Raw genomic sequence first — 25,841 nt, 5'->3', positions numbered from 1 at the left:
ACTAAATGGGAAATACGTACGGTAATTGGGTCAAAAATATTTATAATGTAATAACAAATTAGCAGCAATAATGTTATAGAATTGCGAAACATAAATCAAAATAATTAGATCTAAAATCTTTACTCATTGCATTTAAACATTAAAAGCAATTTTAAACATATATATGCCTCAAAAACCTGTATACAGTTTCTTCTAGATGTACTGCATCTAGAAGTACTTTATAAAATTCACTCATACCATATGATACATCACTGCTGAAGCGCGAGCCCCACCACAGCACAGATCTGTGTAGGTGTTGGTCCTACAGGCCTTCAACTGAAGGAAAATTAATTACCCAGGGTCTGAGTCAATCAGCCATGGATTTTCAATTACTCTCCGAACGGTGGCAACGAAGCAGCCTACGCTGTGAAGTACGCCACAGAGAGGGCTCACAAAACAGGGACTGCTGTGGGGACCATTTCAATGAACTGGCCTCCACAAAGGTTGAAAATTTCAGTGATGGCCTCACACAGAGAGAGAGAGAGAGAGAGAGAGAGAGTGCTGCTGGACTAATACAAAGTCTGGCCAGCCATAGAAAAACCTCTCTCAGTGCCTTCATGGTCTCCCTCCCTTCATCTTTCCTCGGCTCTCTTCTTTCTCTCTCTCTGACTTTTCAATTTCCACAGACCTGCAGGGGCCAAAAGGCTAGCTCAACGCCGACAGTAAATTTTTAAAATTCCATCTCCTGGGTTGTGGCACTGACATGAACGGGGTCTGAGGTGGGCTGGCCATCTGACATCAAGTAACACAAAGGACCCCCGAGCACCATAACACCAAACAGTGAACCACTAGTCAAACCTTTGGTTTCTGCAGGGGAATATTACACTGCTGCAGCGTGGGATTGTGCTAAAATAAATAGATGGCGGTTAGCAGCGTGGACGGGCGGTACCTGTGGACGAGTGTCTTCCTGTGTGGAGGATTTTGATTAAAGCTTAGATTGATTGATTAATCATTAGTTCAAAGCCAAACAGATTCTCAGACTGTTTAACATCTACATTTGAAAAAATCTTTTTTTCTCATTTTTTATGGAGCATATTCAGTCACTAGAAAGAGTTCCATTGCACAATAATAAAATAAATAAATAAATAATAATGACCGACCAGTCACTGTTTGGATAATCTGTGCTCCCCCTTCAGTGTCGTCTGTAGATTACAGTTCCCCATCGGCGGACAAAGGAGACGTGGCTAAATGGTGCAAAGAAAAACTTTACCCCCATAATCTGCAAAAATCCGTTTAGGAAAGCAGAGGCATGTGTTCAAAGGTTCACTGCTCACCCCATAATTACACCAATTAGGCTGATTAGGCCCACTGTTTCCTGCCGCTGGGGGAAAAGGAAGCAAAGGGAAAACAGAGCTTGAAATCAAAGTTTACCTCAGCGGGATAAACACACAGTCCAAGTAAAATACAACCAACAAGGCTCTGTGTTCACTCCCTCAGCTGGAGCTGGAGCTGCAGCTGCAGCTGGACGGCTGAATGTCACTTTGGAACTTAGGACTTTAGTCATTTATGATAAAAATGTATGCATTTCAGAGGCAACAGTGAGTTATGGTTATGGCATCAGGGCAAACCCTCCCAGCTAGGACTTTCAAATCCTCAAATAAAATGAAATATATTCATGTTGTCAATCACTTCAGGTCTCCATGTTTACGTCAACCTTTGGACAGTGCAGCCTCCTGGTTTGTGTGGTTTGGCACAGCGTCTGGAAATGTCAGGATTATTTTTGGCAGTGTCATAAGGCAGATAATGTACAGTGTGTGTGTGTCCATGTGTTAATGCACCGATGTGTGTGTATCAAACGTAGGAAGTGCCACTGGTTACTTTCAATTATGTCCTCATTCATATTTAATGGTGTTTATTAAAGCTAAAGGTTAGCGGTGGTGTGTTTATGTGCGTTTCCTGGCACTGAGGGAGCCGTTGGCTTCCCGCTGGTGAAGTCTGTGCTGTCTCTTTAAAAATGCACAGCGTTCCACAACAGGAAGCAGTGAACCCCTCGGTGTTAACCTATTGTGCTGGAAATATCAGGTAACATGGTGACTCCACATCACAGGCTCTTCTTCTCGTTCTGTCTCTCTCTGTAGCCTAGTGGTGCTTGAAGGTAACCACAACCGTCCGAAAAAAACATTAAGGAGGAAAATTTGGAACGCTATTGATTTCCTTTGAATATGTGAATGTGTGAGTGAAGCGTTAAGAGTAGGATAGAGTAGGCCTCTTCAGACCGACCTGCTGCGATGCATCTTGTTGGACAATGAGACTGTGGGGCTGCTTTGTGTTTGTGTTTGTGTGTGTGTGGGTGTGTGTGCGCGCATCTTCATTTAAGAAGATGAATAAATTGCAGATCGTAGCCGTGATCAAATTCCAACTTCCCTCTATTTCATGGCCGATTTCATACAAAGTGGACTTGAAAGCACTGTCGTCAGTCTATGCAAAAATACAGGAGGCGCCGTTTCAGGTGAAGCACAGGACGGCTTTGAACTACAAATTAAGTGTGGCCCTCTCATCTGCAGGTGCCGTGATAAATATTGAAGTGAACTCACACGGCAAGTGAAAAGGACAAACGTTCAAAAGGCGACGTGTGTAAAACGAAGAGCAGAAATGGACTGAGTTCAAGTGTAGAAATCAGAAGAAATAGAAGAATGGATGGTTTTTTAAATACTTTTTCATGATAAATAAAATACACACACGTTCAGAGAGTCAGCGTTTGTGACAGCGCCTCGTCACGTTCCCATTAAATTCCAAAACTATGAATATATAAATAATGCATTTTTCCAACTGCAGAAACTCTCATTACACATGGATTTAACGGCAACAGCTTTGCAAACACTTAGTGTAACCTTTCTGATGCAGCAGGGTCCATTAGAACATAGACAGCTGTCAATCATTTTAATGTAGACCACATATCAGTGTAGGCTCCTGGTCACCCACAGCAGTTAGGTGAAGAACCAAGCTGGACTTGGTTTTTCCAAGACATTTTACCTCTCTCACCTCCAAGAGGCCTCTTCAATTTCTGGTGCTTGAAAAATTCTGGTTTTTATCCTCGGAGTGGCCGAATACCTGGAAGGAGAGTCCTCATAGCATGAGACCAGATGATGACTACACTGTGACCCAACGGCAAGACGTAATGATCAGCTGGGTCGTGGTGTGAGAGCGAGGCTGTATGAGTCACACGGGAGCTTGCTACCACCTGAGGGCGCCAGCTGGCTGTGTGCCCTTTTGACCCAGGGAACCATGGTAGGTCGCAGGAAGATGTGCAGAGTTCTCTTCCCAGAGAATTGAACCCTCACAGACCAAGTGGACCTCTGCTCAACTGCACTGGCTCACAGAACATTCAGTCAATAGTATGAACTAATTACAACAGAACCGTCTAAAACCCCATTTATATAACAGAAACATTATTATGATTATTACAATAGGAACAACAAAACATGGCGTCGGCCGCCTTCCAGTTGGTCAAGGTCTGAATTTTGGTCGATTTCCGAGGGTAAAATTTATGGAACATATTGGGCACTGTACCAGACTTGCGTGTGTGTAAAAGCCACGTTGTGTTACTGTGTTCTTCAGTGGATCTCCTGTTCTTCCATCTAAAGAAACCGCTCTGTCATTTCACAAATGCACATCATGTTTCCAATTTGCATGTAAATGTGATGCTGTAGCTATGAAATGCAGATAAATCTGCTCACAAATAAAAAAAATTAAAAAAAACCCCAACAGTTCCCACTGCAGCAGGGAGAATATAAGCATTCATGGAAGTGGGTTGACTGCCATTCCTCTCTGTGCTGTGAAACAGAACAAACCTCCGCCCTCTGCCAGCACCATCCGAATACGGGACTTTCACGTGCCAACGGCTTAGCCACGTCGTTGCCAATTATACCAGTTTGCTACTTTGTGTGACTGAGGATTTCTGCAGCCAAAAAAACATTTTTTGTAACACGCTGGTGGACGACAAATGGAGAGAAAGGACGGGAGAGGAAAATGTATTTGACACCGAGTGAGAGAAACATGTTCAGGGAGAAAGTCTGCTTCCAAAGCAGACATTACTGCTCCTGCATCTGTCCCTGTACGTGCAGCCTCATTTTGAACAATTGTTTGTCTGAGTCGCAGGCTGAATGGTGCAGCTGTTCAAAGAGAACACCACACGGCGCTGGGATTTGTGGGCTGAGAGAAAAGAAGTTGTTTGCCGACTGTTGACTGCCTCTAAAAAGAGAAAGTTGTATTTACTGCCTGGCTCTGGATTTTGAAGTGTAAAAAATGGCATAAAGGGGATAAACAATGTCTGAGGTGAAGTTCATCTTTGGTGATTGTTGCCAGTAAACCTTTATTATATTCTTAATTTAATATTAATATTAACTTTTTGCCGATATCCAATATGCTGATATTGTCCAAATCAATACCGATAAAGGCTGCCATCTAGTGATTTTCACTTTCATATACAGTCGTTTTACCCCCAAACTATTTTTAGGGCACACCTCATTTGACGAAACTCAGGTATTGCTGTTATTGGGTTTTCATTATCTGTGGAAAAAACGATAACGATTCTTACAGATGTCACATAATTGCGGTCAGCCAATGTTATCGGCGATGCTAGCTTGTTCTTCTACTTTCCCTTCTTGTATATTTCCTACTTCCTCTCTTCATCATCATCCTTCTTCATCTCCAACTCCTCCTTCTACGTCTTCTGCAATCATGCTGAGATAAACAGTCAAACAGTGTCTCTTTTGCAGCAGAGGAACAGGAATTGTGTTCGGTGAAGGAAACAAGAGGGAATGAAAATAGCACTGAGCTCAGTATCATCTTCAGGCACTCTTTAAGCTTCCACAGTTTTGATGCCCCGATTAGGTGGAGGATGATCGTGTGGGAGGAAGAACGGCAGGATATAATAATGAAGGGAAAAAAAAGGGGGGAGGGAGTCGTCCACCCCCTGCTGCCCAGGTCGGTGGTCTGTGAGTTAAACAGAAGGCAGGGACGGGGCTCTAGTCTGTTGGGTGTTTACAAATATTTCAATGTCAAGCTGAATACTAGAACTGAAATACAGCGTTTGTCCTTTTGTGTGGTCACTTTGGCTGCCAGCGCCCCAGCTGTTTGTCTGCACAAGTATCAAGTATCAACCTAAGGACTAATACTGTGTGGTGTAGTGTTACTGTAAATGCCTTCTATAGGGATTGGACTGTTATGAGGAGGAAGAGCAATGCTAAAGATGGAGAGCACTCTAATGTTTTAGCTGGCTCCTTGTCTCTCTGTGTCCCCCCCCCCCTTCTCTCTCTCTCTCTGTCTTTGTGAATGGGACTTGATGCTTCAGATATTAGTGAGCTGTGTCAGAGCGCCTCTTTGCTCCCCTCTTTCCAAGCAGCCGTTATGGTTTTAATGGCCTGTAATGGAGCTGGGTCCTCTCTTTCCACTTGCTCAGCCGGTCCAGTTTTTTTCTTTCTTTTTTTTTTTGGTAATGATCCAAAGGATTCTCCTAATGCAGTGGCCTCAGACTGTGGCAACCTCAGAGATCTTTCAACACGATTGTGCCCAGTGGTGCCACGCCAAAAACAGTCCTCCACGGTCTGGTTTTTCTCATCACAGACAATACCCAGCAGTGACCACTAGGGGGGTCAGCAAAATCCTCACAGATGCAGCAGCCACACATTTTGAGGTTATATAGCATATAGTACATCTCTGTTAGCCAACGTTCCCGACACACAGAAACGTGAGCACAGTTGTTCGGCCGACGTCGTCCAGAGCGATCGACTCAGCCAGGTTTGATGATCTGACGCGACGCTAACGTCTTAATAATCTAGTAAGAATTAAGTTGCCGGAACATCTCTTCACAGCATAATAGTTAAATGCACCGCAGAACTTCGTCTCACAGGCAATTTGTCAATGTCACTGTCAATCTGTGTCACAGACTCTTCCAGAGGAATAGGAAAGAGCGTTCCCTCTGTTCAGCTCACTAATCCACAGCTGTTCAGGAGTGAAAAAGTTACAAAAAGCCACACACAAAAAAACACCATTTGGACTTGAACTTTTGACCTTCGTTTTGTAAGGCGAGAGTCAAATAACCCTTCCGCAGTGTTATTACATTTTATATGACTTTCACATAGTCATTGAACTGATTGTAACAAGCGTTCTGTGCAGCTACGGTGGGAGTGAAATCACCACATGTGCACTTGTGATTAAACTGACAGCGTGCAGCTGATGTGTGCTGTTTGATGTTTTAATCATGAAATGGAGCCTCCTGCTATTCCATAAATGTATTTGTTTGCTTTTACGATTGCTTTTCCTCTTTGAATTAGTCTTTTTTTAAAGTATTTCCTCATTTCTGCTCCTCTATGGTTTTATTCTTGCATTATATCACATAACCAGTCTAAACTGGTCAGTGTTTGTGCAGTCATGCACCGGGTATTAATTATTGAAGAATTTATTTTAGATTAATTTTGATCGTAAATGTAGATTTTTTTTATTATCGCTTTAAGTCTTCTTTTTTAAACTCTGGTTTAAACTATCCAGATCAAAGTGTTGTAGATTCTATGACCTACATAAAAAAATATCAAAGCCTGGAAACCCCAAAGAAACGCAAGGATTTGGAGTAAAAATCTGAGTCTGCGCAAAATAGGTGAGGAAAAATCAAACGTGCGTGAAAGACTTACAGCTCTGTGATCAAAAACAGGCTCAATCTGTACGAACGTGTCTAATTTATTTATCGCAGTCGGTTTCTGGCAGGTCAGGCGCCATCATTAGTGCGGCGATGGCGACACAGCGATTTGGTTTTTTTTAGTCGTCTTCCTCCAGAAAACCCCTGATTGAGGATGAGAACACTTGAAATCAGAGGCAGAAATTCAGCACAAACTCATCTTTTATTCTTTCTGAATGTGTCTCACAGACCTCGGTGTAAAAAAAAGAGAGAGAATCACTGAGTGTTTTCATTTGTTCTTCCTGCCTCCCTCTGAGGAAGAGAAGCCGCCGTTGTCCTCATGACTTCCCATGAACCGGAATATTTATTCAACATAGGAATTTCACCGTCACAGCCACTTAACGAGTTGTATTCAACAAATGTCGCTAATTAGCTTATTACTGTTTCCTGTCAAATGGCGCACATTCAACACTTTGTGAAACCATTTGGATTTTAGAATAAAATAAAGTATAATTGGTTTTTAACTCCCAGTCTTTTTTCCCCTTTCAACAAAAATGTGACAAAGTCATAGGAAATTGGAGAACAAAAAAAAGAAGCTTTTTTATGTTTTCTATCTGATCCAACTAAGAATTTCTGCTCATTTAAAAAGTTTTAATTAACCTGTTTTTAATGTTCGTGTTAACAGCAAAAGTAAAGGCCAGGTGCTGAATGTGGCCCATTTAATTGGTGATTAATTATGATCATGATTAACTGAGAACTTTATATGCCACACCTGCTTCCAACACGGAAGAGTGCAGCTGAACTTTCTCCACTGTGTTGACGGTGGACGGTCTGTTGTGTGGCTCTGTCCCTGCACTCTGAGATTTTGGCCTAAACTTTAAAATCCATGAAATATTGATAGTGAACACCACTGGAACTGAGGTACAGTTGGAAGGATAGAATACTGCAGAGCCGAGCATCACATGTTTTATTGAAGCGGCCGGTGTAACATTTATGTGGAGGATGAGACAGAAAATAGGAATTTGAGGTTTGGACCAAAGACAAAGCTGCACTGTGAGGAGACACAGGTGCAGTCGTAGTGTCCATAAATGACTTTGTCTGACGGTCATATATCATGTGGAAAAGATAAATGGCCTTCGTGTATGAAAAACCCTAGGACAGCGATAGCATCACTGTCCTAGAAAATACATTTAAAGAATAAAAAGTAATTAATTGAAACAAAATATTAAAAAAAAACCAAGCTTCCACATAAATGCATGTTGGGGGAAAATAAACAACAACAGCAATCAGTGGTGTTTGTGAGTGATGGCAGCTCCCAGACACAGCTGCGTCTTGTCCTGGTCCTTTGTGTTCGGCTGTTTATCAAACAGTCTATGTCTGCTCCTGTCTTTCTATTCCCACATCTGTCCTTCTGTCCTCTTTTCACCGTCTGTCCACTGGGTCTGGCAGCATTGTTATCTCTCAATTATGTTTGACTGGAGCAGTCATTTGCACAGAGTACTTCATAAAAAAAAAAAAAAAGATTGTTGTAAAGATTGTTGTAACTGAAGGGACTGATCAACTGAGGTGGAACAGAGGCCAGGTGCAACTTAACACCTTTACAACTCGTATGTGTTTCAGCTGCATGTTAAAAAATAGAACATTATTGTTGGCACGTCAATAATCATTACAAATGAAATTGTACATTCCAGGGTGGACTTGAAGTGATGAACAACTGTAAATCTGTGATTTCTTTTAGAAAAATCCTGACTTCATGAGGCATTAACACAAATTAAGAGCTATTTTTACGATCGGCCTTTCTTCAACTCCAGGCTGTTTTCTCTGCTATCACTACTGAAGATACAATCTGCCAGCTCACTGTTTTGATGTAAAATGATGAGCTTGTTAGGCCTGGCACATGAAAACCACCCTGGAAAATTCTCAATTTCCTTCCACGTCAGATGGGAAGCAGGAGTTGGAGAATAAATATAGATAATGACGGAATTCACGGTTTTAAAAAAAACAACAAAAAAACAAAACAGATTGGCCTCCTAAAAGCTCACTGTGGGATGCAGGGTTCAACACTTTGTATTTCTTTCTTCCTTTTAGTCCTGTTTGGTTCGGGGGAGCTTGGGGGGGGGGGCTTGTTTTCCCCCACTCTGGCAGACAAAAGCACAGTTCCTGCTTGGAGCAGCGGTTGGCTACTATCTCCCATTACAGCTGTTTTCAAGGCTGTTTTTTCTGTATTGTGAGACATAAATCGTTTCCTATCCCCTAACCCTTACCTTACAGTTGTATACAGTATGTTACAAATATATCATTGATTTTAATCCTTATGTTAATGTAGGGGGCAGGTCCACCTAGGGGGACAGAGCTATTTATCTGTCATACAGTGAAGAAAATGGTAACAGAAAAGTCTGGGGGTCAAGCAACAGTTGGAACTATGTTGAAGTAGCTGGAGGTTAGGGGGCGCTGCAGAAACAATTTTAATCTGACCATTATTTCAATAATAGAAAATATATTATATATTATTATTAATAATAATAATAAACAGTATCTTAACCCTTTAAAGACCCCCTCACTCACTAATAACCTTCAGAATGCCCCCACAAAGACAAAGTTCTTCCACAACGACAGTATTTCGCCAAAAACGTGTCCCCACTAGTATAGATATACCAGTAAAACACACAGACACATAAATCACGTTTCATATTTGGGAAGACCAGTGTGATTTTTGTTGGTGTTGATACTGAGATCAAGTTTGAAGAACACACTGTACCAGCCACAGTACTGCAGCTCTCACACGTAATCACTGTCAAACAAGCGAATAAGTACAGCAAAGATACTCAGTACACAGACATACACGTCGCTGCCACTACTGCTGCAAAGGACCTGAACCTTTTCCTTAGAAGAGTAAATATCAGATAAAAAAAAGAATAAATCATAGTAAAAATGATTCATCCGTTCTTTGTCCGGTGACCCTGACAGAGAGGAACTAAAGGAAAGACACGTAAAGGAGCAGATTTACTATAATTGCAAGTGGAAGAAATACGATGCCGAGGATGGCATTCCGCTCAAAATATAACCACTTGAAATACGTTATCTCTCCAGAGCTCGAGCTCGGCTCCTCTCTTATCTGGACCTGATAACCTTAGAGTTTGCAGCATAGGAAATGTAGTCTTTGAAAAAGAGACGGTTACCGTCTGTGGTACAACCCTGTTTACCACAGACCAAACTGCTAAGAGCTAAAAAAGGCATAGCCTTTAAAATACTATTTAATAGTACATTTTACAAATACTCAGTAACATTTTTGATCTCATATCAATAAAACCCAGCATATGAAAATGATGTGAACAACTAAACATCAGATCTGTGTTAAAACCACAGGCTGAAGTGAGTAGTTTGTTGAGATTCTTTGTCTTTCTAATTTCTCACACTGACAATTAGCAGTTAGCTAGCTGTGTAACTGAAGGTGTAGCTCGTCTCCTACCTGCACCAGGTTCCAACCCTCCAGAGATTCTGCAATGATAGAGGTCACGGAAGGACAGACGCCTCCGAAGATCATCAGGTGTTTGGGACCGTAGCATATGGCATCAAAGAAGGCCCTCAGGCCCTTGGCGTTGTCACACTGCAGAAATAATGGAAAGGTGGTTAGAGTGGAGGAGAGAGTAGGTCATGTCAGAAAGAAATGTCTGCACATACTGGAAATCTGCACTGAACAGTGTGTAACCAGACAGCAGCAGGCTACTGCAGCAGACAGAAGCTAATGAGTTAGCTCAGTTAGTGGCTAATTTTGGAGACCATACATTAATATTTAGTCTGAAAAGAAAAACAAAAAACATTCAGATTTTTGTTGACGGAAAACCATCCCATAATCATGTTGGAATTCAGAACAATCTCTCTTTTTGATGCTGTACTTCTCAAACTCTTATCTCATAAACCGTCTGGACATTGTAATCGTTCTATGTTCCCTTCAGGGTTCTCCGAAGCTCGTATCTACCTCAGTCTGACCTGGTGGGAAACCTCCTTGACTTTTCTAGTATTTGTCTTTGTGATCTCCGTCACGTCGTTCATGAATCTTCCCTGGGATCTTCAGTTCCACCTCAGACCCCGGCTGTCACTCTCATATGTTTATTTCTTATCCTTGTCCGTTTAATCACTCTGAACCAAACAGAGCCTCGTCTTCACCTCTGCCACCGCCACACCAGCCTGCTGTCTTCTCTCAAGTGTCAGCGTCTCTAAATCATACTTCACACCAGGGCATAGCGAACACACTAACATAAGTATGAAATAAATTCCACTAAGCCAAAGGTTCCAACGCCAGCCTTTGATAATGGCGACTCAGCGTAAGTGGCTTTAGGTAAAGACAGGACATCAATAAATCAATGGCTACTAAATGTACAAAAAAAATGGAGCTGCACTCACATGGTCGTTACTCTTTGACACGGCGTGATGGATACACAGTCGCAGCCGCACACTCACTGGTGTCAGCTTACAGTAACACGCTGTTTATGATAAACGATGTGACATTTAAGTTGCATTTAACTTCTTACACTGCAGTGCAGGCACATGCCCACATAATTGCCTCTGTGTGTGTGTGCGCACGCGTTGTCTAAAAGCATCATGTGAAAGTATGTAACTCAGTGCGAGAGCCGGCCCCCGCTCTGATCCAAAGCTGCAGATCACCATAGCAACCAGAGAGCTGGGGGAAAGAAATAGCAGAGGGAGAGAACAGCGTAGGTTTGCTGTGTTTCCTAAGTTTCTGCAGCTTGTGATGATGTTGGTACGAGCTGCAACATTTCGCTGACAAACTGGATCCGTTTTATTTGTAGAGCACACATTTACCAGTCTGTCCTACAGGACTCTGACGTCTGCACGCAATACAGTTTTTAAATTTAGATTTTAAAGTTATTAGCAATTCACCAAAAAGTGAATTAGCAACCTAGCAGTGTTTGTCCTCTTTTCTTGTCCATGACTATCCTGATGCTGATCCCTGGTTAAGGGATGACATATTGTCTGCAGCCACTGACTGACATATATATTCATTACAGTCTGTATATATTTATATGTGATTTGTTGTCTTTCCTCTGGTCATCCTCCCTTCATTTATTATCCTCGGTTTCTTTTGCCAGGCACACAGTCTGCTGTGACTTCTCACACAGCTTGGACTGGTTTGTTGTCATGCCAACGCCGTGACTATCCACACTTTGAGCTCTGGATGGGGGAGAGGACCACCGCAGGTCCGGTGTAGTGATGTCTATATTTAGGCTCTCATTAGGCTGCACAACCACTGAGAGTTTGATCAATACTTTTTGGACTTTGGTAGTGCTGAATGTTAGAGAGACCAAGCAGGACAGTGAGAGCGATGAAGGAGGTATGACAGGAGTACATGTGAGGAGATGGACGTAGGAGAAGGAGAAGACGGTGTTCAGTTAGTCGGACACTAACTGTGCACTGATAAAGCCGAGTAAACCAGTGTAACCCCCTCCACAATAGAGCTGTTGATGAACAGGAAAAGGGTTCTGCTCATCACTAAGGTGCTGAACAGCAGTACAGTGGTGTGAGGATTTAACTACATTCCATTTATTATTAAAAAAACTCTACACTGTGCTGTGAAAACCCTGCCAGTCCTAGATGATTAAAGCGTAAATTATACATTTTAAACCCATTTTTAATTTTAAGATTCCAGTTTTTTTTATTAGTCATGTTCTAATAGTATAATCTAGAATGTAAGAAAAAAACAGAGATATATATATGTAAAAAAAAAAATTAGATAATAACCTTGTCTCAGATCTTAGAAGATATAATTTAAAATCTAGTAATGTGGTTCTCAAAGTAGGGGGCGGCCCCCATTTGGTTGGCAAGGAGTCATTGCATGCGGGGTGCAGCAGGTTTAAATTATTTTTAGTTTGATTTGTGCCACAGTGGAAATCTAAGGTCCAGATAACGTCTGTTAATGTACTGTAATATACTGTGAAGTATTATTGAAATGATTCCATTTCTAACATACATACTCAGTCAAATACTCACCTGTTTCGTACTACATACTACTCTCCACTTCTATAGCAAGAATGTCCTTCTCATGCAGTGTGTGTGTATGTGTGTGTGTGTGTGCATGATGCTGCATTTTAGTTTGTGTACGTACATGTGTGATGTTGTGACAGGAACAAGAGCTGAAGAGAGCAGCAGGCTGCAGCTAACCATGATGAAACGCCTTGTTAGCACTGCACACAGAGGCAGCTGCACCTGTCCCTGGTCTAATGGCAAATTACTGCACCCAAATCAGCAACCTGAGGCCAAACCTGCACACGCATGCACTCAGACACACGTGTGTGTGTGAGAGAGAGAGTGTGTGTGTGTGTGTCTGAAAGACTGATGAACTAGGAGATAAAAAAGAGAGTAAGGAACAGAGGAGGGGATCAGCGTGGATTCTCACAGTACAGGTAATTACTGACAACAAAAACTGTGAGAATCACACCATGGGATCTGTAAATGTAAAAAAAGTGTGATTTTGTTTATTTCAATTACTGCTTCATATATTCTAGATGTTTTGTGTAATATCTTTCTCTAAAGAAAAAAATCAACTCTAAGTACATGTACCAGGCATAAGTACTGTAAACAGAAATGGCACTAAGTTCTTCTTCTTTTTCTTTCGGCTTTGTCCCTTTTTTCAGTGGTTGCCACAGTGAATCATTGATTTCCATATTGCCCTATTATATATTATATATTATATATATTACAGTAATGGCACTAAATAACATTTGACTTTAGTGTACAAAAACCTCTTCCTTAGAGTTCTAGGTGGAATTTCTAGATAAGTCTTACATAAATGTCTGCGTCAGTTAACGCTTTGTGTTGTTTGGGGAAAGAAAGGGAGAAGCCAAGAGGATGCTGGGAGTTTGGGTGATGCGTTTGGGGCCCACCAGACCTCTCATTGTGAAGGAAGTACCTCTGCAGCCAGATAGTAAAACATAGTTACCCAAGTTTTTGAACTTGACAACATTTGATGAACTATTTAGATCCTCAGTGCTGTTAATTGTACATAACTGGCCTCTGTACGGTAAACATGGATTTAAGAAAGTCCAGATGGACGGTGAAAATGTTTGTTGCACGTTAAGGACGTTTTTCAAATCTTTCTTGTACTGCTAAAGCTAACGTACAGTAAATCGCCCATTTCCCCACATCCTTTCTGCGGGCTGTAAACTTTCCTGATCTGTCAAACGGTGCCGTGATTTTTTTCCACAATCTCCCTCCTGCAAACGTTCCCCGGTGAATACCTTCATCTAAAAATAGGACCGCCAAAGTGAGCCGTGCTGAATCCAGCATTTACCTCAACGTATGCTCAACATGATAAAGTGCTAGAGAGCAGGCAGGATGCAGCCAATAGTTCAGATCCGAGGGAGATTATCTGTTTCCCCGTGCACAAACCCAACTAATCCTCTAAACTCTGCCCTGGCTGTCAACAGCCACCACTCACTGAAGAGGAGCAACCATGGGACTGTCCGGTGTGAACCGGTCTGTAGCACCGCGTGAAGTATTAGCATCTCTGCCTTGAAGGAAGGAGGAAATGGAATTATTTCTGATTATCCAACGGCACATCAATAAGAACTGGATTAAGGGGGTCTCCCTTCAGTTCATGAAGATCAATCAACTGTCAATTAGGGTCAGTCATCCACGAATCGAACCAAACCTCTCACCTGCTGCCCGTCTCACACACACAGAGACCTGGGGTCTTCAAGAAGCTGGAGCTGTTTGTTCCCCACCAGTGAATTCTTTGTGGAGCCCACCGGGCTGTAACATTTCACCCACCAGTCTATTCTTTCTCTTCTGAAATGACCACAAAGACTGAGCTGGGAGGTCATTCACAGACCAGAAAGTTTGAAAAGGAGAACAGGGAAGGTGAGGTGGAAGAGAGGGGGGAGGATGAAGGTGGGCTTCTGTACGCAGCTAGCATCACAACTCTTTGTCATAACATTTGGACAGCGCCCCCCAGAGTGTGGGGATGTAGACTACTTTGGTTTGGTGCGAGTAAATCAGGGAGGAGTCACTTTATTTTCAATCAGTTCTCTATAGAATAAAAGGCTGAAACACAAAACAGTCCAGAGTGAGGAAAGCTGAACCCGTCTGGCGATGGACTGGCCTTTAATGTCCACTGGCTCAGACCGACTGGACGGCTGTAGCTGAGTGCCGTCCTGTCCTGTCCTCCATCTATCCTGCACCTCCAGAGCTCAGATGGCCCCAGGATAAATCCATGATGAGAGCCTCATCTGTGGTGTCCACTCTCTTTTACCCTTTTGACTTCCTGTTTCTCTAGCACACACATTATGAACTTATGAACACACACACACATGCACTACAGGTGTAATGTTTCATCTCTGGCACAGCAGCAGCAGCAGCAGCAGCAGCAGCAGCAGCGGCAGCGGCAGCAGCAGCTGACTGAGCTGAAGTAAATCATGAATGAGTGACAAACACGAGCCAGGACTCGGTCCTGATCGTACACCTGGTCCATAAATGACCCCCGTTGGTGCAACTGTGGCAGAGAACACATCCGACCTTTATCACCCATCTGTGCTGTGCAGCAATCAGATGCTGTGTTCAATCCGTCTGTGTTCAACGCCCAACGACGTGAGGGGCACAAAACCTGAAACCAGTTTTTTGTAACTTCATCTCTATAATGTCACATGAATCACAATAGTTTTAATGAATAAGAACGTCCTGTGCTGCGTTCACTGTTTTATTATTTACAGGGTTTTTTTTTACTCCACACTCAGTAACCAAGCAATGAGCTAAATTTAGTTTTGATTTAATTAGTAGATTTTTTAAAAACGTAATGAACAAAACAAACACGTTGGATAGAGAGCTATTTGAATTTCTAAATACGAGACGTGGGCAGAGACACGTCCACATTAATGAAACAGCTGAAGGAATCCTGCAGGGTTTCTTATTACGGTTAACACTCAGGGCAGGTCGCTAACAGCCTGTATGTCTTATGAAAAATGATTCTCGTCTTAAACCAAAAAAAAAGGAAAACATTTGCATTTATGCATAAAAGTATGTATCCGTTACAGATAAGCTGTGTTTTATTTTTAATGAAATGTCTACTTTTCCACAGAGGCCCATGTACAGTAGCATATCTGCTAATTAGCAAATTATGAAGGCCGGCAAAGAGGGGAGTTGGGTTGAGGGAGTGAGGTTGTCCAGTTAATTGTTTCTTGGTCCAGAATTTTCCAGCAAACTCTCTTGTGGATGAACCCTGGTCGAAGTGTTTGCGTGTGTGGGGGGTAATAAATGAGACCAGAGTCAGATCAGTGGTAACATCATGAGGTCACTGCAGAGTCTGTTAGCCACTGCTGCTAACTCTTCATTGTTGAAACATTATCCCAGAGCGCCTAGCATCTATAGTTGTCCATGTTTCTAAAGCCATGGTTTGTGTGTATGAATGTATTGTCCAGGAATGGAAAACTGCAGTTGAAGTTCAACATTGTTAAAGATTCACTTTGTCACCCCCTGACAGGCGGCGGCCAGTTCCTGAGGAGTTCATTGTGATTGTATTCCTTCTGTCTCATTAGAGACACCGTACTTCTTGTCAATTGAAACATTACATCCAGCAACTTTGACAAAGTTTGGACTATAACTGTTGACTGCCCTCTTTTTTACGGAACATTTCCTTGGGAAACGTCCAGTTCATGAGTCTTAGAAATTGCTGACCTCTGCTTTCTGAGATTTCCATTAAAAACATCCGAGTCGGCACATTTTTGGAACCCATTCCCAGGTTGTTTACTTTACATTATGCTGCCCACAACACTGGAAACCACCAGTCACATTTGAGTTAAAAACGGACAAGGCCGACACTGTGTGGGTTCGCTTCAGCGTGTTCACTAGCCCAGAACTGATGATGTCATAGGGGAGTTTAAGTTGACCAATGTTTTGACTTTTCTTCAGAGTGGTTGATGACATAGGTATGTATGAATAAGCAGGAGGGCTGTCACCATGAATCCAGAGCAGTTTCAAACAGGAGTAAATGTTCAATAATCAGCAACCAGCTGCAATTTGTTTTAACTCTCATTTTAATTATCATTTTTCATCTTGACTTCAGTAAAGGTCACATGATTGAACTGAGGTTCATATCAAACAGGCTGTGTGTGTTTATTTAGCTTAAAAAAGTAGTGGTGATATGACGTTTTGCCCAAATTTGATAATCATTTCCAACATTAAATGAACTTCCTGTGAACAGGCTGAGCTGCCTATTTCAGTCCTTCTACCTAAAAACACACACAGAATGACTGTGGTCGCCAACGCCACTGTATCCTGTCTGTATGAGGACGTGTTCGAGTGACATTGCCGCCTCTTTATGCTCTAAAGTTCCCTCCATGATTGGATATCTAATGCAGTCGTTTAAGGAGTGGGAAAAAGAGAGATTGTTATTGACATTTAGTCTAGTCAGGTCTGAGAGGACGGACTCTGGCAGATTACTCATCCTTCTGTAAATAAAAAGCCTTTCTACTGACACTTTAATGACCAGGCTCAGAGCAGTGAGCCCCCTCACCTGGACAGGACGCTGCAGCAGACACCAGTCTAACTGTGAACATTTATCAAAAGGATCATTGCATTTCTGCAACAAAATTAGTGACTTTTTTTTTCAAGTTGCACAGTTTTACCTAAAACTCTATCATTGTTTTCTACAATGAGATCTAGAAACGCAGCCTTTAAAGTCTCTGAAAGCTTTGTTTGAACCAGTGGCAGTGAATGGTGTAAGTCATGAAGTCACAGTCACACACTCACGTACAAGTGCACAGAACCACCACCAGGGACCCTGGGACGTATCAATCAGTGAATATTTAACCAGACTGGAGGCTAACCCAAAAGTGTCCTCGAATAATCATCAATCATCAGGAGAACACACACACACACACACACACACACACAGCATCTAGCCAGGTGGTCTTGTCTCATAATAGCTCATTTCCGACTCTTGAGTTGAAGGCATTGACCGTGTGTGCCTGTCGGTTCTAATGAATCGCTCATTGACTTCTGCAGTGAGGTGACTGTAAAGCACTGGGAGCAAGACACAAAAAGCACCCCCACTGCCCCCCCCCCCTTTACCCCCCCAAACCGGGGAATTGGATGACAGGCCGATCAATCGGACAATGCCATCTGGTTTGAGAAACTGACGTACAACACAGTGTTACCATAGCTACTGAGAAAGAGAGAAAGATAACAGAGTGGGATGGAGAGAGAGGGAGGGAGAGGGAGGGAGAGGTGCTTGACTGCTATGAAAAAAAATTAATTTGTGTACAAGGCCATGTCGCAAAGAAAATTGTATTTTTCCCTGGGATATGGACAGCGGCAGAGACAGTCGCGGCCCACTGCCTTCATGGATAAGAGTGTACGTGTGTATACTGCGTGTGTACAAGGAGAGGGTGAAAGATGTGGCACGACCACGGTTGTCTGAAATCCACGACTCTCTAAGTAGGTCAGGCAGCCTTTTTCAGAGTTCCACTCCACCCCACGCTGCATCAAAAATGCATAAATCCCTGCACATTCCCCTCTGCTGGCAGGGAACGTGATTTTCCAATGGTGGAGGAGCTGGACTCCAGTGTGGAGGTGTGATTCGGCTGCAGCGTTTATCAGAGTTATCATGAGCAACAATGATGATATCATTATCAACCAGGTTTAAACATTGGAGGTTCTGTCTGGGAGCTTGGTGTGTCAGACTTTCTGGTACTGCAGTACAGCTGCTGGCCACTAGGGGCTGTTTTTTTTTTAAATAAACCTAGTTCCTAAGCCATCCTTTTTTAAAAAAAAATTCCATCCTCTCTGACTTATGTGTATTGTATTCAGCTGTTATATTCTTCACTGATCACAACAACGTTTCCATGACAAAGGGATTAAAACTTGATTGATTTATTTTTTCAGCAATAAGCTCAGACATCTCCAGTCAAGGGTTGACGTAGATGTAGACATGGAGACCCAGTGAGGGAAGACCTTCTAAAATCACTGGACTCTAGTGCAAACTCAGCCTCACTGTATGAACTAAATGTTCTGATCATAGGTCATAGGTCAAAAGCAGGAGACATTTGTCTCTGCTGATGACGTAATCACCTGAGCCTCACATCATACCAGGTCTCCAGTTTATTCACTGATAAATAATTGATTACGTCACAATAATAGTCTTTCTCTGCAACATCCCAATGACCGACCACTGCTCCACCCCGGGGGACCACGAGCCGGCGTCCATGACTTTGTGACCGCATCATCTATCAGAATGTGGCTCTGTGTGTGTGTGTGTGTGTAGGCATGTGGAGTCTGCAGTGGTTACTGCGAGTGAATAATTAAAGAGGCCATTCCAACTATCATGCAGACCCCATCAGACTGAATGGTCGTCACAGAGCGACGATCAATTGATCAGGTCTATTTATAAATCTTTCTTCAGCCCTGCACAGGTAGACACCTTATTATTGATTGGTTGGTTAATTCGTTGTCACCTCCCACTAGATCGGTCGTCAAAAACCCAAATGACAGATTGACTGTGGTCAGAGCTTTGAGCCCCCCAGTGGCAGTGGTGAGAAGTCCTGTCTTTACAGCCGGTTTGACTATCGTGGCCTCAGTTTTGTTAACTCAGTACACAGCCTTGGCATCTTTATAAGCATCATTAGCAACAGAATTTCTCCGGGCCACTAGAAACACTAGTACTTTACATGCTAATATGCTAGGACTTCAAATTGTACTTATTATTATTTAACGCTCCCTTGAAAGACTCTCCAGCTGCAGTCAACGCCACTGCAGAAGAGAGTCGAACCTAATTTCCATCTCAGGGAAAAGGCATGAAGATGTACGATAACTCTGAGGCTGTTTTGGCCCGGGGTACGGATCGGAATCTTTTTGCAAACTTCTACTCTCGGCAGCTTAGCTTAATGAGTGCAGCTGAACCACAGTAACCATGAGCCACAGTAGCAGCCAATTACAGACCACCAGTCTCCTTTCTGCTGCCCCTCACTGCCTCTCTTAACTCCATGCTCCATGGCTTCTTTTCTCATCCATTGAACCGACAGCCCTTCACACACGGCATCTTATACAAAGGCAAAGAAGCAGCATTAAAATAGCTACACCTCCAGGCCTGAGCGCAGTGCTCTGCTGCCCCTTTGTTGGTGTTAGCTTTTACCCTGCCCCCTGTTGTTGTTGTATGTTTGTGCTTGTGCACATGTGTGCGTTTGGAATCCGCCGCCGCTGTTTACTGGGGCGAGACTATACGGCAGTTCTTACCAGCAGCTGCCCTGGGGCTTCTCCTAATTGCCCCCACCTCTAGTAGACCAAAGCGGTTAAAACTGACAAAACAAGAGAGGAACAATGGGCTGAGCTGTTAGAGTGTACATCACCTGAAGGCGGCAGAGAGAGAGTCTGTAAGGTGAGGGGATCTACAGCCTCAAGCAACTGTAATGAGCCTGAATGATGAGACCATGTGAAACAGAGAATGAAATAAATAAACTGACTATGAGGTTGGGAGAAACGGGGGAGAAAGAAACGGGGTGCGATTAGAGGGAAACCAGCTCCATATAGAGATGTATTCTTCTTCCCATCAGCCCACCTGATTGGCTGTGTTTCTGTGCCTACACTCCATCCAGGGTACGTGTGCATCTGTTCTCTTCTCCGACAGGCAGTAATGAATAAAATAACAGTGAAGGAAGATGAACTACTTCCTCTGTGAACTCATCAGGCAGACATTGGCATGCACCACCGACTCCAAGATGGCTCCATCTCTGCCCCCTCCGTCAGAACGCTGCTGTCTGTCGGAGCTGACAGCGGGAACACACACTGCTGTAGATGTTTATTATTATTATTATTTCCACACTTTCCTTCCTTGATTGATCTATTATATATAGTCAGAATTATCTCGCATATTCCATTGAATTGACTACAGCGTCGGTGTTGTTTCCTCACGCTCAGGACGTGGATTTTCGTGAATAAAACCTAAAGGAAGTGCATAGTTTTCTGTGAGATTTTTCGCACAAAGCATCAGAGAGAATAAACCGTCAGTCAGCTGTGATGATAAATGTGCACCGCTGCGATGGTGAAAAGACAGCGACTCTGGAGGTTCCTCTTTCATGTGTTTGATGTGTCTCCTTGAGGATGGCAATGCCCGGGGGAGCTGACCAGGCCAGAGGGCCTTTGATGAGAACCCTCCACGGGCTGTGATCAGATAAAACTGCCCCCCCCCTCAATCACCTGCCCCTGGACATGACGCTATAATTAAAAAAGTGAGGAGAGTCGTGGACAACACTGGATTTAAGGCGTAGCAGCAAGAGATGAACATAGATAACATGTGTTATATTGGTATTTGACAAATATATTTAATATATATTGTCAGTCACATATATAATTTTGAAGCATTTTAAAAGTGTAGCATGACGATATATATATATATATATTTATATATATGTGTATACACACATAAATGAAGCTGGTAAGACAAATGAAGAGTGCACTGTAAAAGGGGACACACATTGCAGATGGGAGTGTGTGTTTGTGTGTGTGTGTGTGCTTGTGTAAGCCGTAGAAAAAAGGGAAGGAACATGTGAATAGGAGAGAGAAGAGGAGCTGAGAGTGAGAAAACAAGGCAGGGAGGAGGAGGCGGTAGAAAAGTTCCATCACTGCTGCGATAGATGTGGGTGGAAGGCAGCGCGTGGGCAGATTCATGGAAGAGAAGGAGAACGTAGAGGGAACTGGCTCATGGCTCTCTCTCTCTCTCTCTCTCTCTCTCTCTCTCTCTCTGACTCCCTTCACATCAGTGTATCCACAGGGATGAGGACTCAACAAGAGACTGTTCTCTTTTCATGTCTCCACATTCCTGCACACAGTCCCCGTCCACTGGTAGATAATGACAGCTGATGTCATCGAGCAGAGGAGGAAAACTCCGCCTGCTTTATCTGAATGGGTGAAGAGCCTGTCTGTACACGTGTGTGTGTGTGTGTGTGTGTGTGCTGCACCAGCGACGTCAATCACTGACATGTCATCCCGCCTCTTACTTACAGACTGTTTCATCATTGGTTGTAGTGATGAGATAGACTCAGGCTGCTGTGCAGACTAATGAGCTTCAAACACACGTTTTCACACAAACACAACACATCTGCTCATTCACTTTTTTATACTCTATCACACACACACTCTCACACACACACACGTACAAACCAAGTGGTGTCTCTGCATGTCTCCACTGGTCGCCAAGGAAATGAGTATTTCGCTCGTCCCGCTCGGTCAGCCTGCTGCACGTTACCATGGCAACAGAGAACCTGTTGAAGGATGAACTGCCACACAAGTATTTGTTGTACATATTTGCATGGTTTTTGAAGGTTTTGATTGGGATGTTTCTAGAGGATTTGTGTGCCTCGATGTGTGTGTGTGTGTGTGTCCATGTGACATACACTCCACGTTCATCTCATGTTTCTGCCGGCTTTTCTTCTCTGGACTTTCTTGTTATCTGTTGATGAGACCTACTGTACCCTGTTGGCTTGTGTTTAGTAAGGACTTAGTCTCGATCATTTCTCTGGCCTGTTACGCTGACCTTACCATATCCCATGTTGATACCTAACCCTTACCTGAACTCTAAAATCAAATTTCCGATCCATAATAAGTACTATCCTCCTGACCTCAGAGTCTTTACGTCCCTGAATAAACCTAAAAACCCCTTCCTCTCAGGATCATCAGAGTGAGTGGTACAGTCCTCACTGTACCACGGTGCCTGATGACTGTCACCTGTCACTACCTGGTCCTCCTGGGAAGGAAACAGGAGATAAATATTTGACGAACATCGGACTCTCTGAATCGCAGCACCGACAAATGATGACCAGATGTTAGTCGTAATGAAAGGCCGATGGCCTCGGGATTTGACAGCAGGCGTTCCACACAGACTGTCTAATATGATGAAGCAGCTGTCTGAAAATGGGGAATCCCCCTTTTTTTTATCACAACGTAATGACTACATTTGAATGTTGCTCTTAACATGTCAATGTAGTCGACATTAGAGATGTGTAGAGTGGTGTTTCTTTGTTTGTTCTCGGCCAATAAGGCCACGCAGCTACAGCCAACTCTGAGAACAGGATGTTTGATCATGCAGAGCCAGTGGGACGTGTACTGTGTGCCCTCTGATCTGTGTTCCCATCAGTTAGGTCAAGCTGCCAAACTAATGGGCATCTGGGCAGAAATTAGAATGTTCTCCGCAGTTGCTCACTAAAATAATGAGAAAACAGCAGTTCCCCATACGCCCTTTTGACAGAGGAGGCGGTGAGAGAAACAACCGCTGCAGAACGAGGGGAACTGAGGAGCCTGAGTTAGAGACGTAGACGTGGAGTAAAAGATGCCGTGAGAAATCAGAGGACGAGGAGGTGAAGGAGAGGGAGAGAGTAAGAGAGAGAGCTTCAAACTAGGAGTGACACATTAGAACCATCAAAGAACAGCCATAAAATGTTTTTCAGTCTCTCTCTCCCCCCTTTTTCTCTCCCTGTTGCCTAAACTCTTAAATCTGTGGTGAACCAGTTGCAGCACAGTTGGTCAGGCCTGATAAATAAACCAGTGTTGTGACTCTCAGCCCAGGAGAGAGGCAGGCATTACTGCTATGAAATGTTAAATGACTTGCAAAAGCAGCCTGTGCTATAAAAGCAGCAGCAGCATCGGCAAAAGGAGGAGATGGAAAAGAGGGGGGAGGGAGGGAGGTGGAGGAGGAGAGGCTGGTTGCACAGGCTCTCTCAGTCCCTGGCTAAAGTGTTAGCCGAGTTCCAAATCATTTTCGTCACTGGTGTGGAACCCAGCCCTCCTTGTTGAACATCTCTGGTGCAGAGTGTTTGCCAGTTTGTGTGTAGGAGTGGATGCTTTAAGGGTATTAGAGGCAGAGTCTCTGTGTGTGTGTGTGTGTGTGTGTGTGTGTGTACACGTGCTACGACTACAGACTCAGCTGCCAGAAATATAGTCCTCCAGCTGGGTTCAGGTGCAAAAATGATCACTCCCTTTTCTCTGTCTTAACTCTGCTCTACACACAGTACAATCAGACAGTTGTGATGTCACTACAGCTGGTCGTTGATGATTGGCTGCTGGCTCAGATGTATCCGCTTCAAGGTGCATCTTTAATGCCAGTATCCTATAGACACTAGATAAGTCAAAAACACCACAGTAAAGTACAGGATCTGCACTGCACAGTATTATGTCATATATCATCACCACATGTGACATCAGCCAGGCACTAAAATGAGAAATATGTAGGTAATGTTGGAAACAATAAAAAATATTTTAAAAAGCATCTTGATTCCTGACGATGACAGTCCCGTCATAAACCAATTCAGAGAATTAGTTTGAGAAATTACATTCTCTTTTAATTCCATGCCAAAACTGTAACGTGTTGCATTTTTAGCACCCCCTGCAGGGCAGTAGGCATGTCTACAGTCAAAAGTCTTCCTGTCTGTTATATTAAAGCAGTGAAGAATGAAAACATCACCATACTCGGAGACAACACACACACACATACACATACTTGGTGATTTATAATTGTGAGCACACACACTCCAACACACACATTAGGTGCAATCTGAGCTCATTAGAGCTTTATCCTCTCTTGGCCCCGCAGGTTAAAACACTTTATATTAGCCAGGCTTCAAACAGTTCTGCTGTGCAGAGAAAACCTTCATTATTCATGTTCCCATGCATGACACAGTTTGTACGCCCAGCGACACCGCTGTATGTTCTGAAAACCCACACACAGGTTCTGATGAAAGACGACATGTGAAGCGCTGATGTTGACGTGCCTGTACGGCGGTTTTTAAAGGGAGAAGAAAAGGAGCGGGCCAATTATCTGTTGGTACAGATGTGTTCTTTGAACGCTCACATGCAAACACACATCGACTTCAGGTTAAGGCAAAGTAGGTAAAAGGATTTTTTTTTTCAAATAGAAAAAAGTGTGGGCTATATTTACTCTTTACTGCACGCAAGCACTGCTGGCCAGGCAGGCAGAAGAGTTGAGCCTTGAATCAGAGCTATAAATACACCGCACTGTACCAACCACTGTACTCGTGGCAGCTGTGGACCAAATGAAAAGGCTTGACCAGGCAAGACAAATAGGGCTGTCAGGGTGAAGCAGGGAAAGACCTTTGACAATAGGTTCTTATGGAGACAGATCCCAGAGGGAGGAAACCCTGGGAACATCCCGTCATGTCATGTTTCTGTACAGAAAGCTCAGCTGATCGCCATGAAAAACAGAGCAGTTCATCAGCCTCTGTGTGTGTGTGTGTGTGTGTTGGAATGGAACTGGAGCTGTTGGCCCACGTGAAGTGAGAGGAATAATTTAGATCCAATCAATGGCTCTTCATTTTGTTTAGACTTTAAATGTGAAAATCCCTCAGTGGTTATTGGTCACACAGATTGTTGGCCTGAGGATAAGAAATGGAACTAAGAAGAGACTGGAGTGAAAATCCCTGTGTGGGACAATAGAGTTCTCTGTTGGTGTGGAAATTCCACAAGCGAATCTAAAAAAGGGATTTAAACCAGATACCGACCTCATGTGACCCCCAGGACATCGCTGCAGAACTTGTCCAGCAGCAGCTTATTATTAAAATATATATATATGTATATATATATCCGGCTCCTGCTGTTAGACTCCAGTGCACTCTGCGGCACAATTATCAGCGCAAAAGTGCTGGTTATGAGGAGATAAGCAGCAGTATAGCCCCTGGAATGAAGTCGTCGTATCTGAGTCTTGAGAAAGGGAGCTGTGAGTGAGTGTGATGTCGACGGCATGACGATGAGAGGGCAGAACGCAGCAGCCCCCGCTGCCCCCCCCCCAACTCAAATGGCTTGGTCAGCACTACCCAGTCAGAACTAACTGTAAACTCATAACTTCCTGGGTTTATTTGAACCCCCTTTATCGCCCAGACTGCTAACCAAATTGTAATTTGTGGTAAAACAAGCTATGCTGAAAAGGAAAAATAAAATCTATAAATACTGTTTACAGCAGCAAGCTGTGACACGTGTGAATAAAAAACAGATTACATTTAAGGACATTGATTTCTGTGGGTTGTTTTAATCAATAGCACAACAGGTTTTAATGCACAGGGAGACAGAGGGACAAATATTTACCAAATGAAAGCCCACAGAAGGCCGACAGCCTGTCACCCTGACAAAGACGGCTGCTTCCACTCAAGGGTTAATCAATCTGTTACCCAATAATCTG

The 25,841-nt window shown here is 43.3% G+C and overlaps 1 protein-coding gene across 2 annotated transcripts in view; it reads right to left on the bottom strand.

Moving 5' to 3' along the window:
* gabbr2 (gamma-aminobutyric acid (GABA) B receptor, 2) overlaps positions 1 to 25,841 on the bottom strand; it is a 114,490-nt gene that overhangs the window by 67,553 nt on the left and 21,096 nt on the right. For both annotated transcript variants that reach the window (XR_001761511.2, XM_008331985.3), the window contains exon 2: positions 10,122 to 10,259. Coding sequence is in view for 1 of the 2 variants with exons in the window: in XM_008331985.3 (XP_008330207.1) it covers positions 10,122 to 10,259 (138 nt within the window). In the remaining variant the exon portion in view is untranslated. The remainder of the gene's footprint in view (positions 1 to 10,121; positions 10,260 to 25,841) is intronic.

This window comes from Cynoglossus semilaevis, chromosome 18, assembly GCF_000523025.1.
Source record: "Cynoglossus semilaevis isolate Cse_v1.0 chromosome 18, Cse_v1.0, whole genome shotgun sequence".
NCBI classification, from domain to species: Eukaryota; Metazoa; Chordata; class Actinopteri; order Pleuronectiformes; family Cynoglossidae; genus Cynoglossus; species Cynoglossus semilaevis.
Note: the sequence above shows the minus strand (reverse complement) of the source record. Positions and strands in the feature narration are given on the sequence as shown.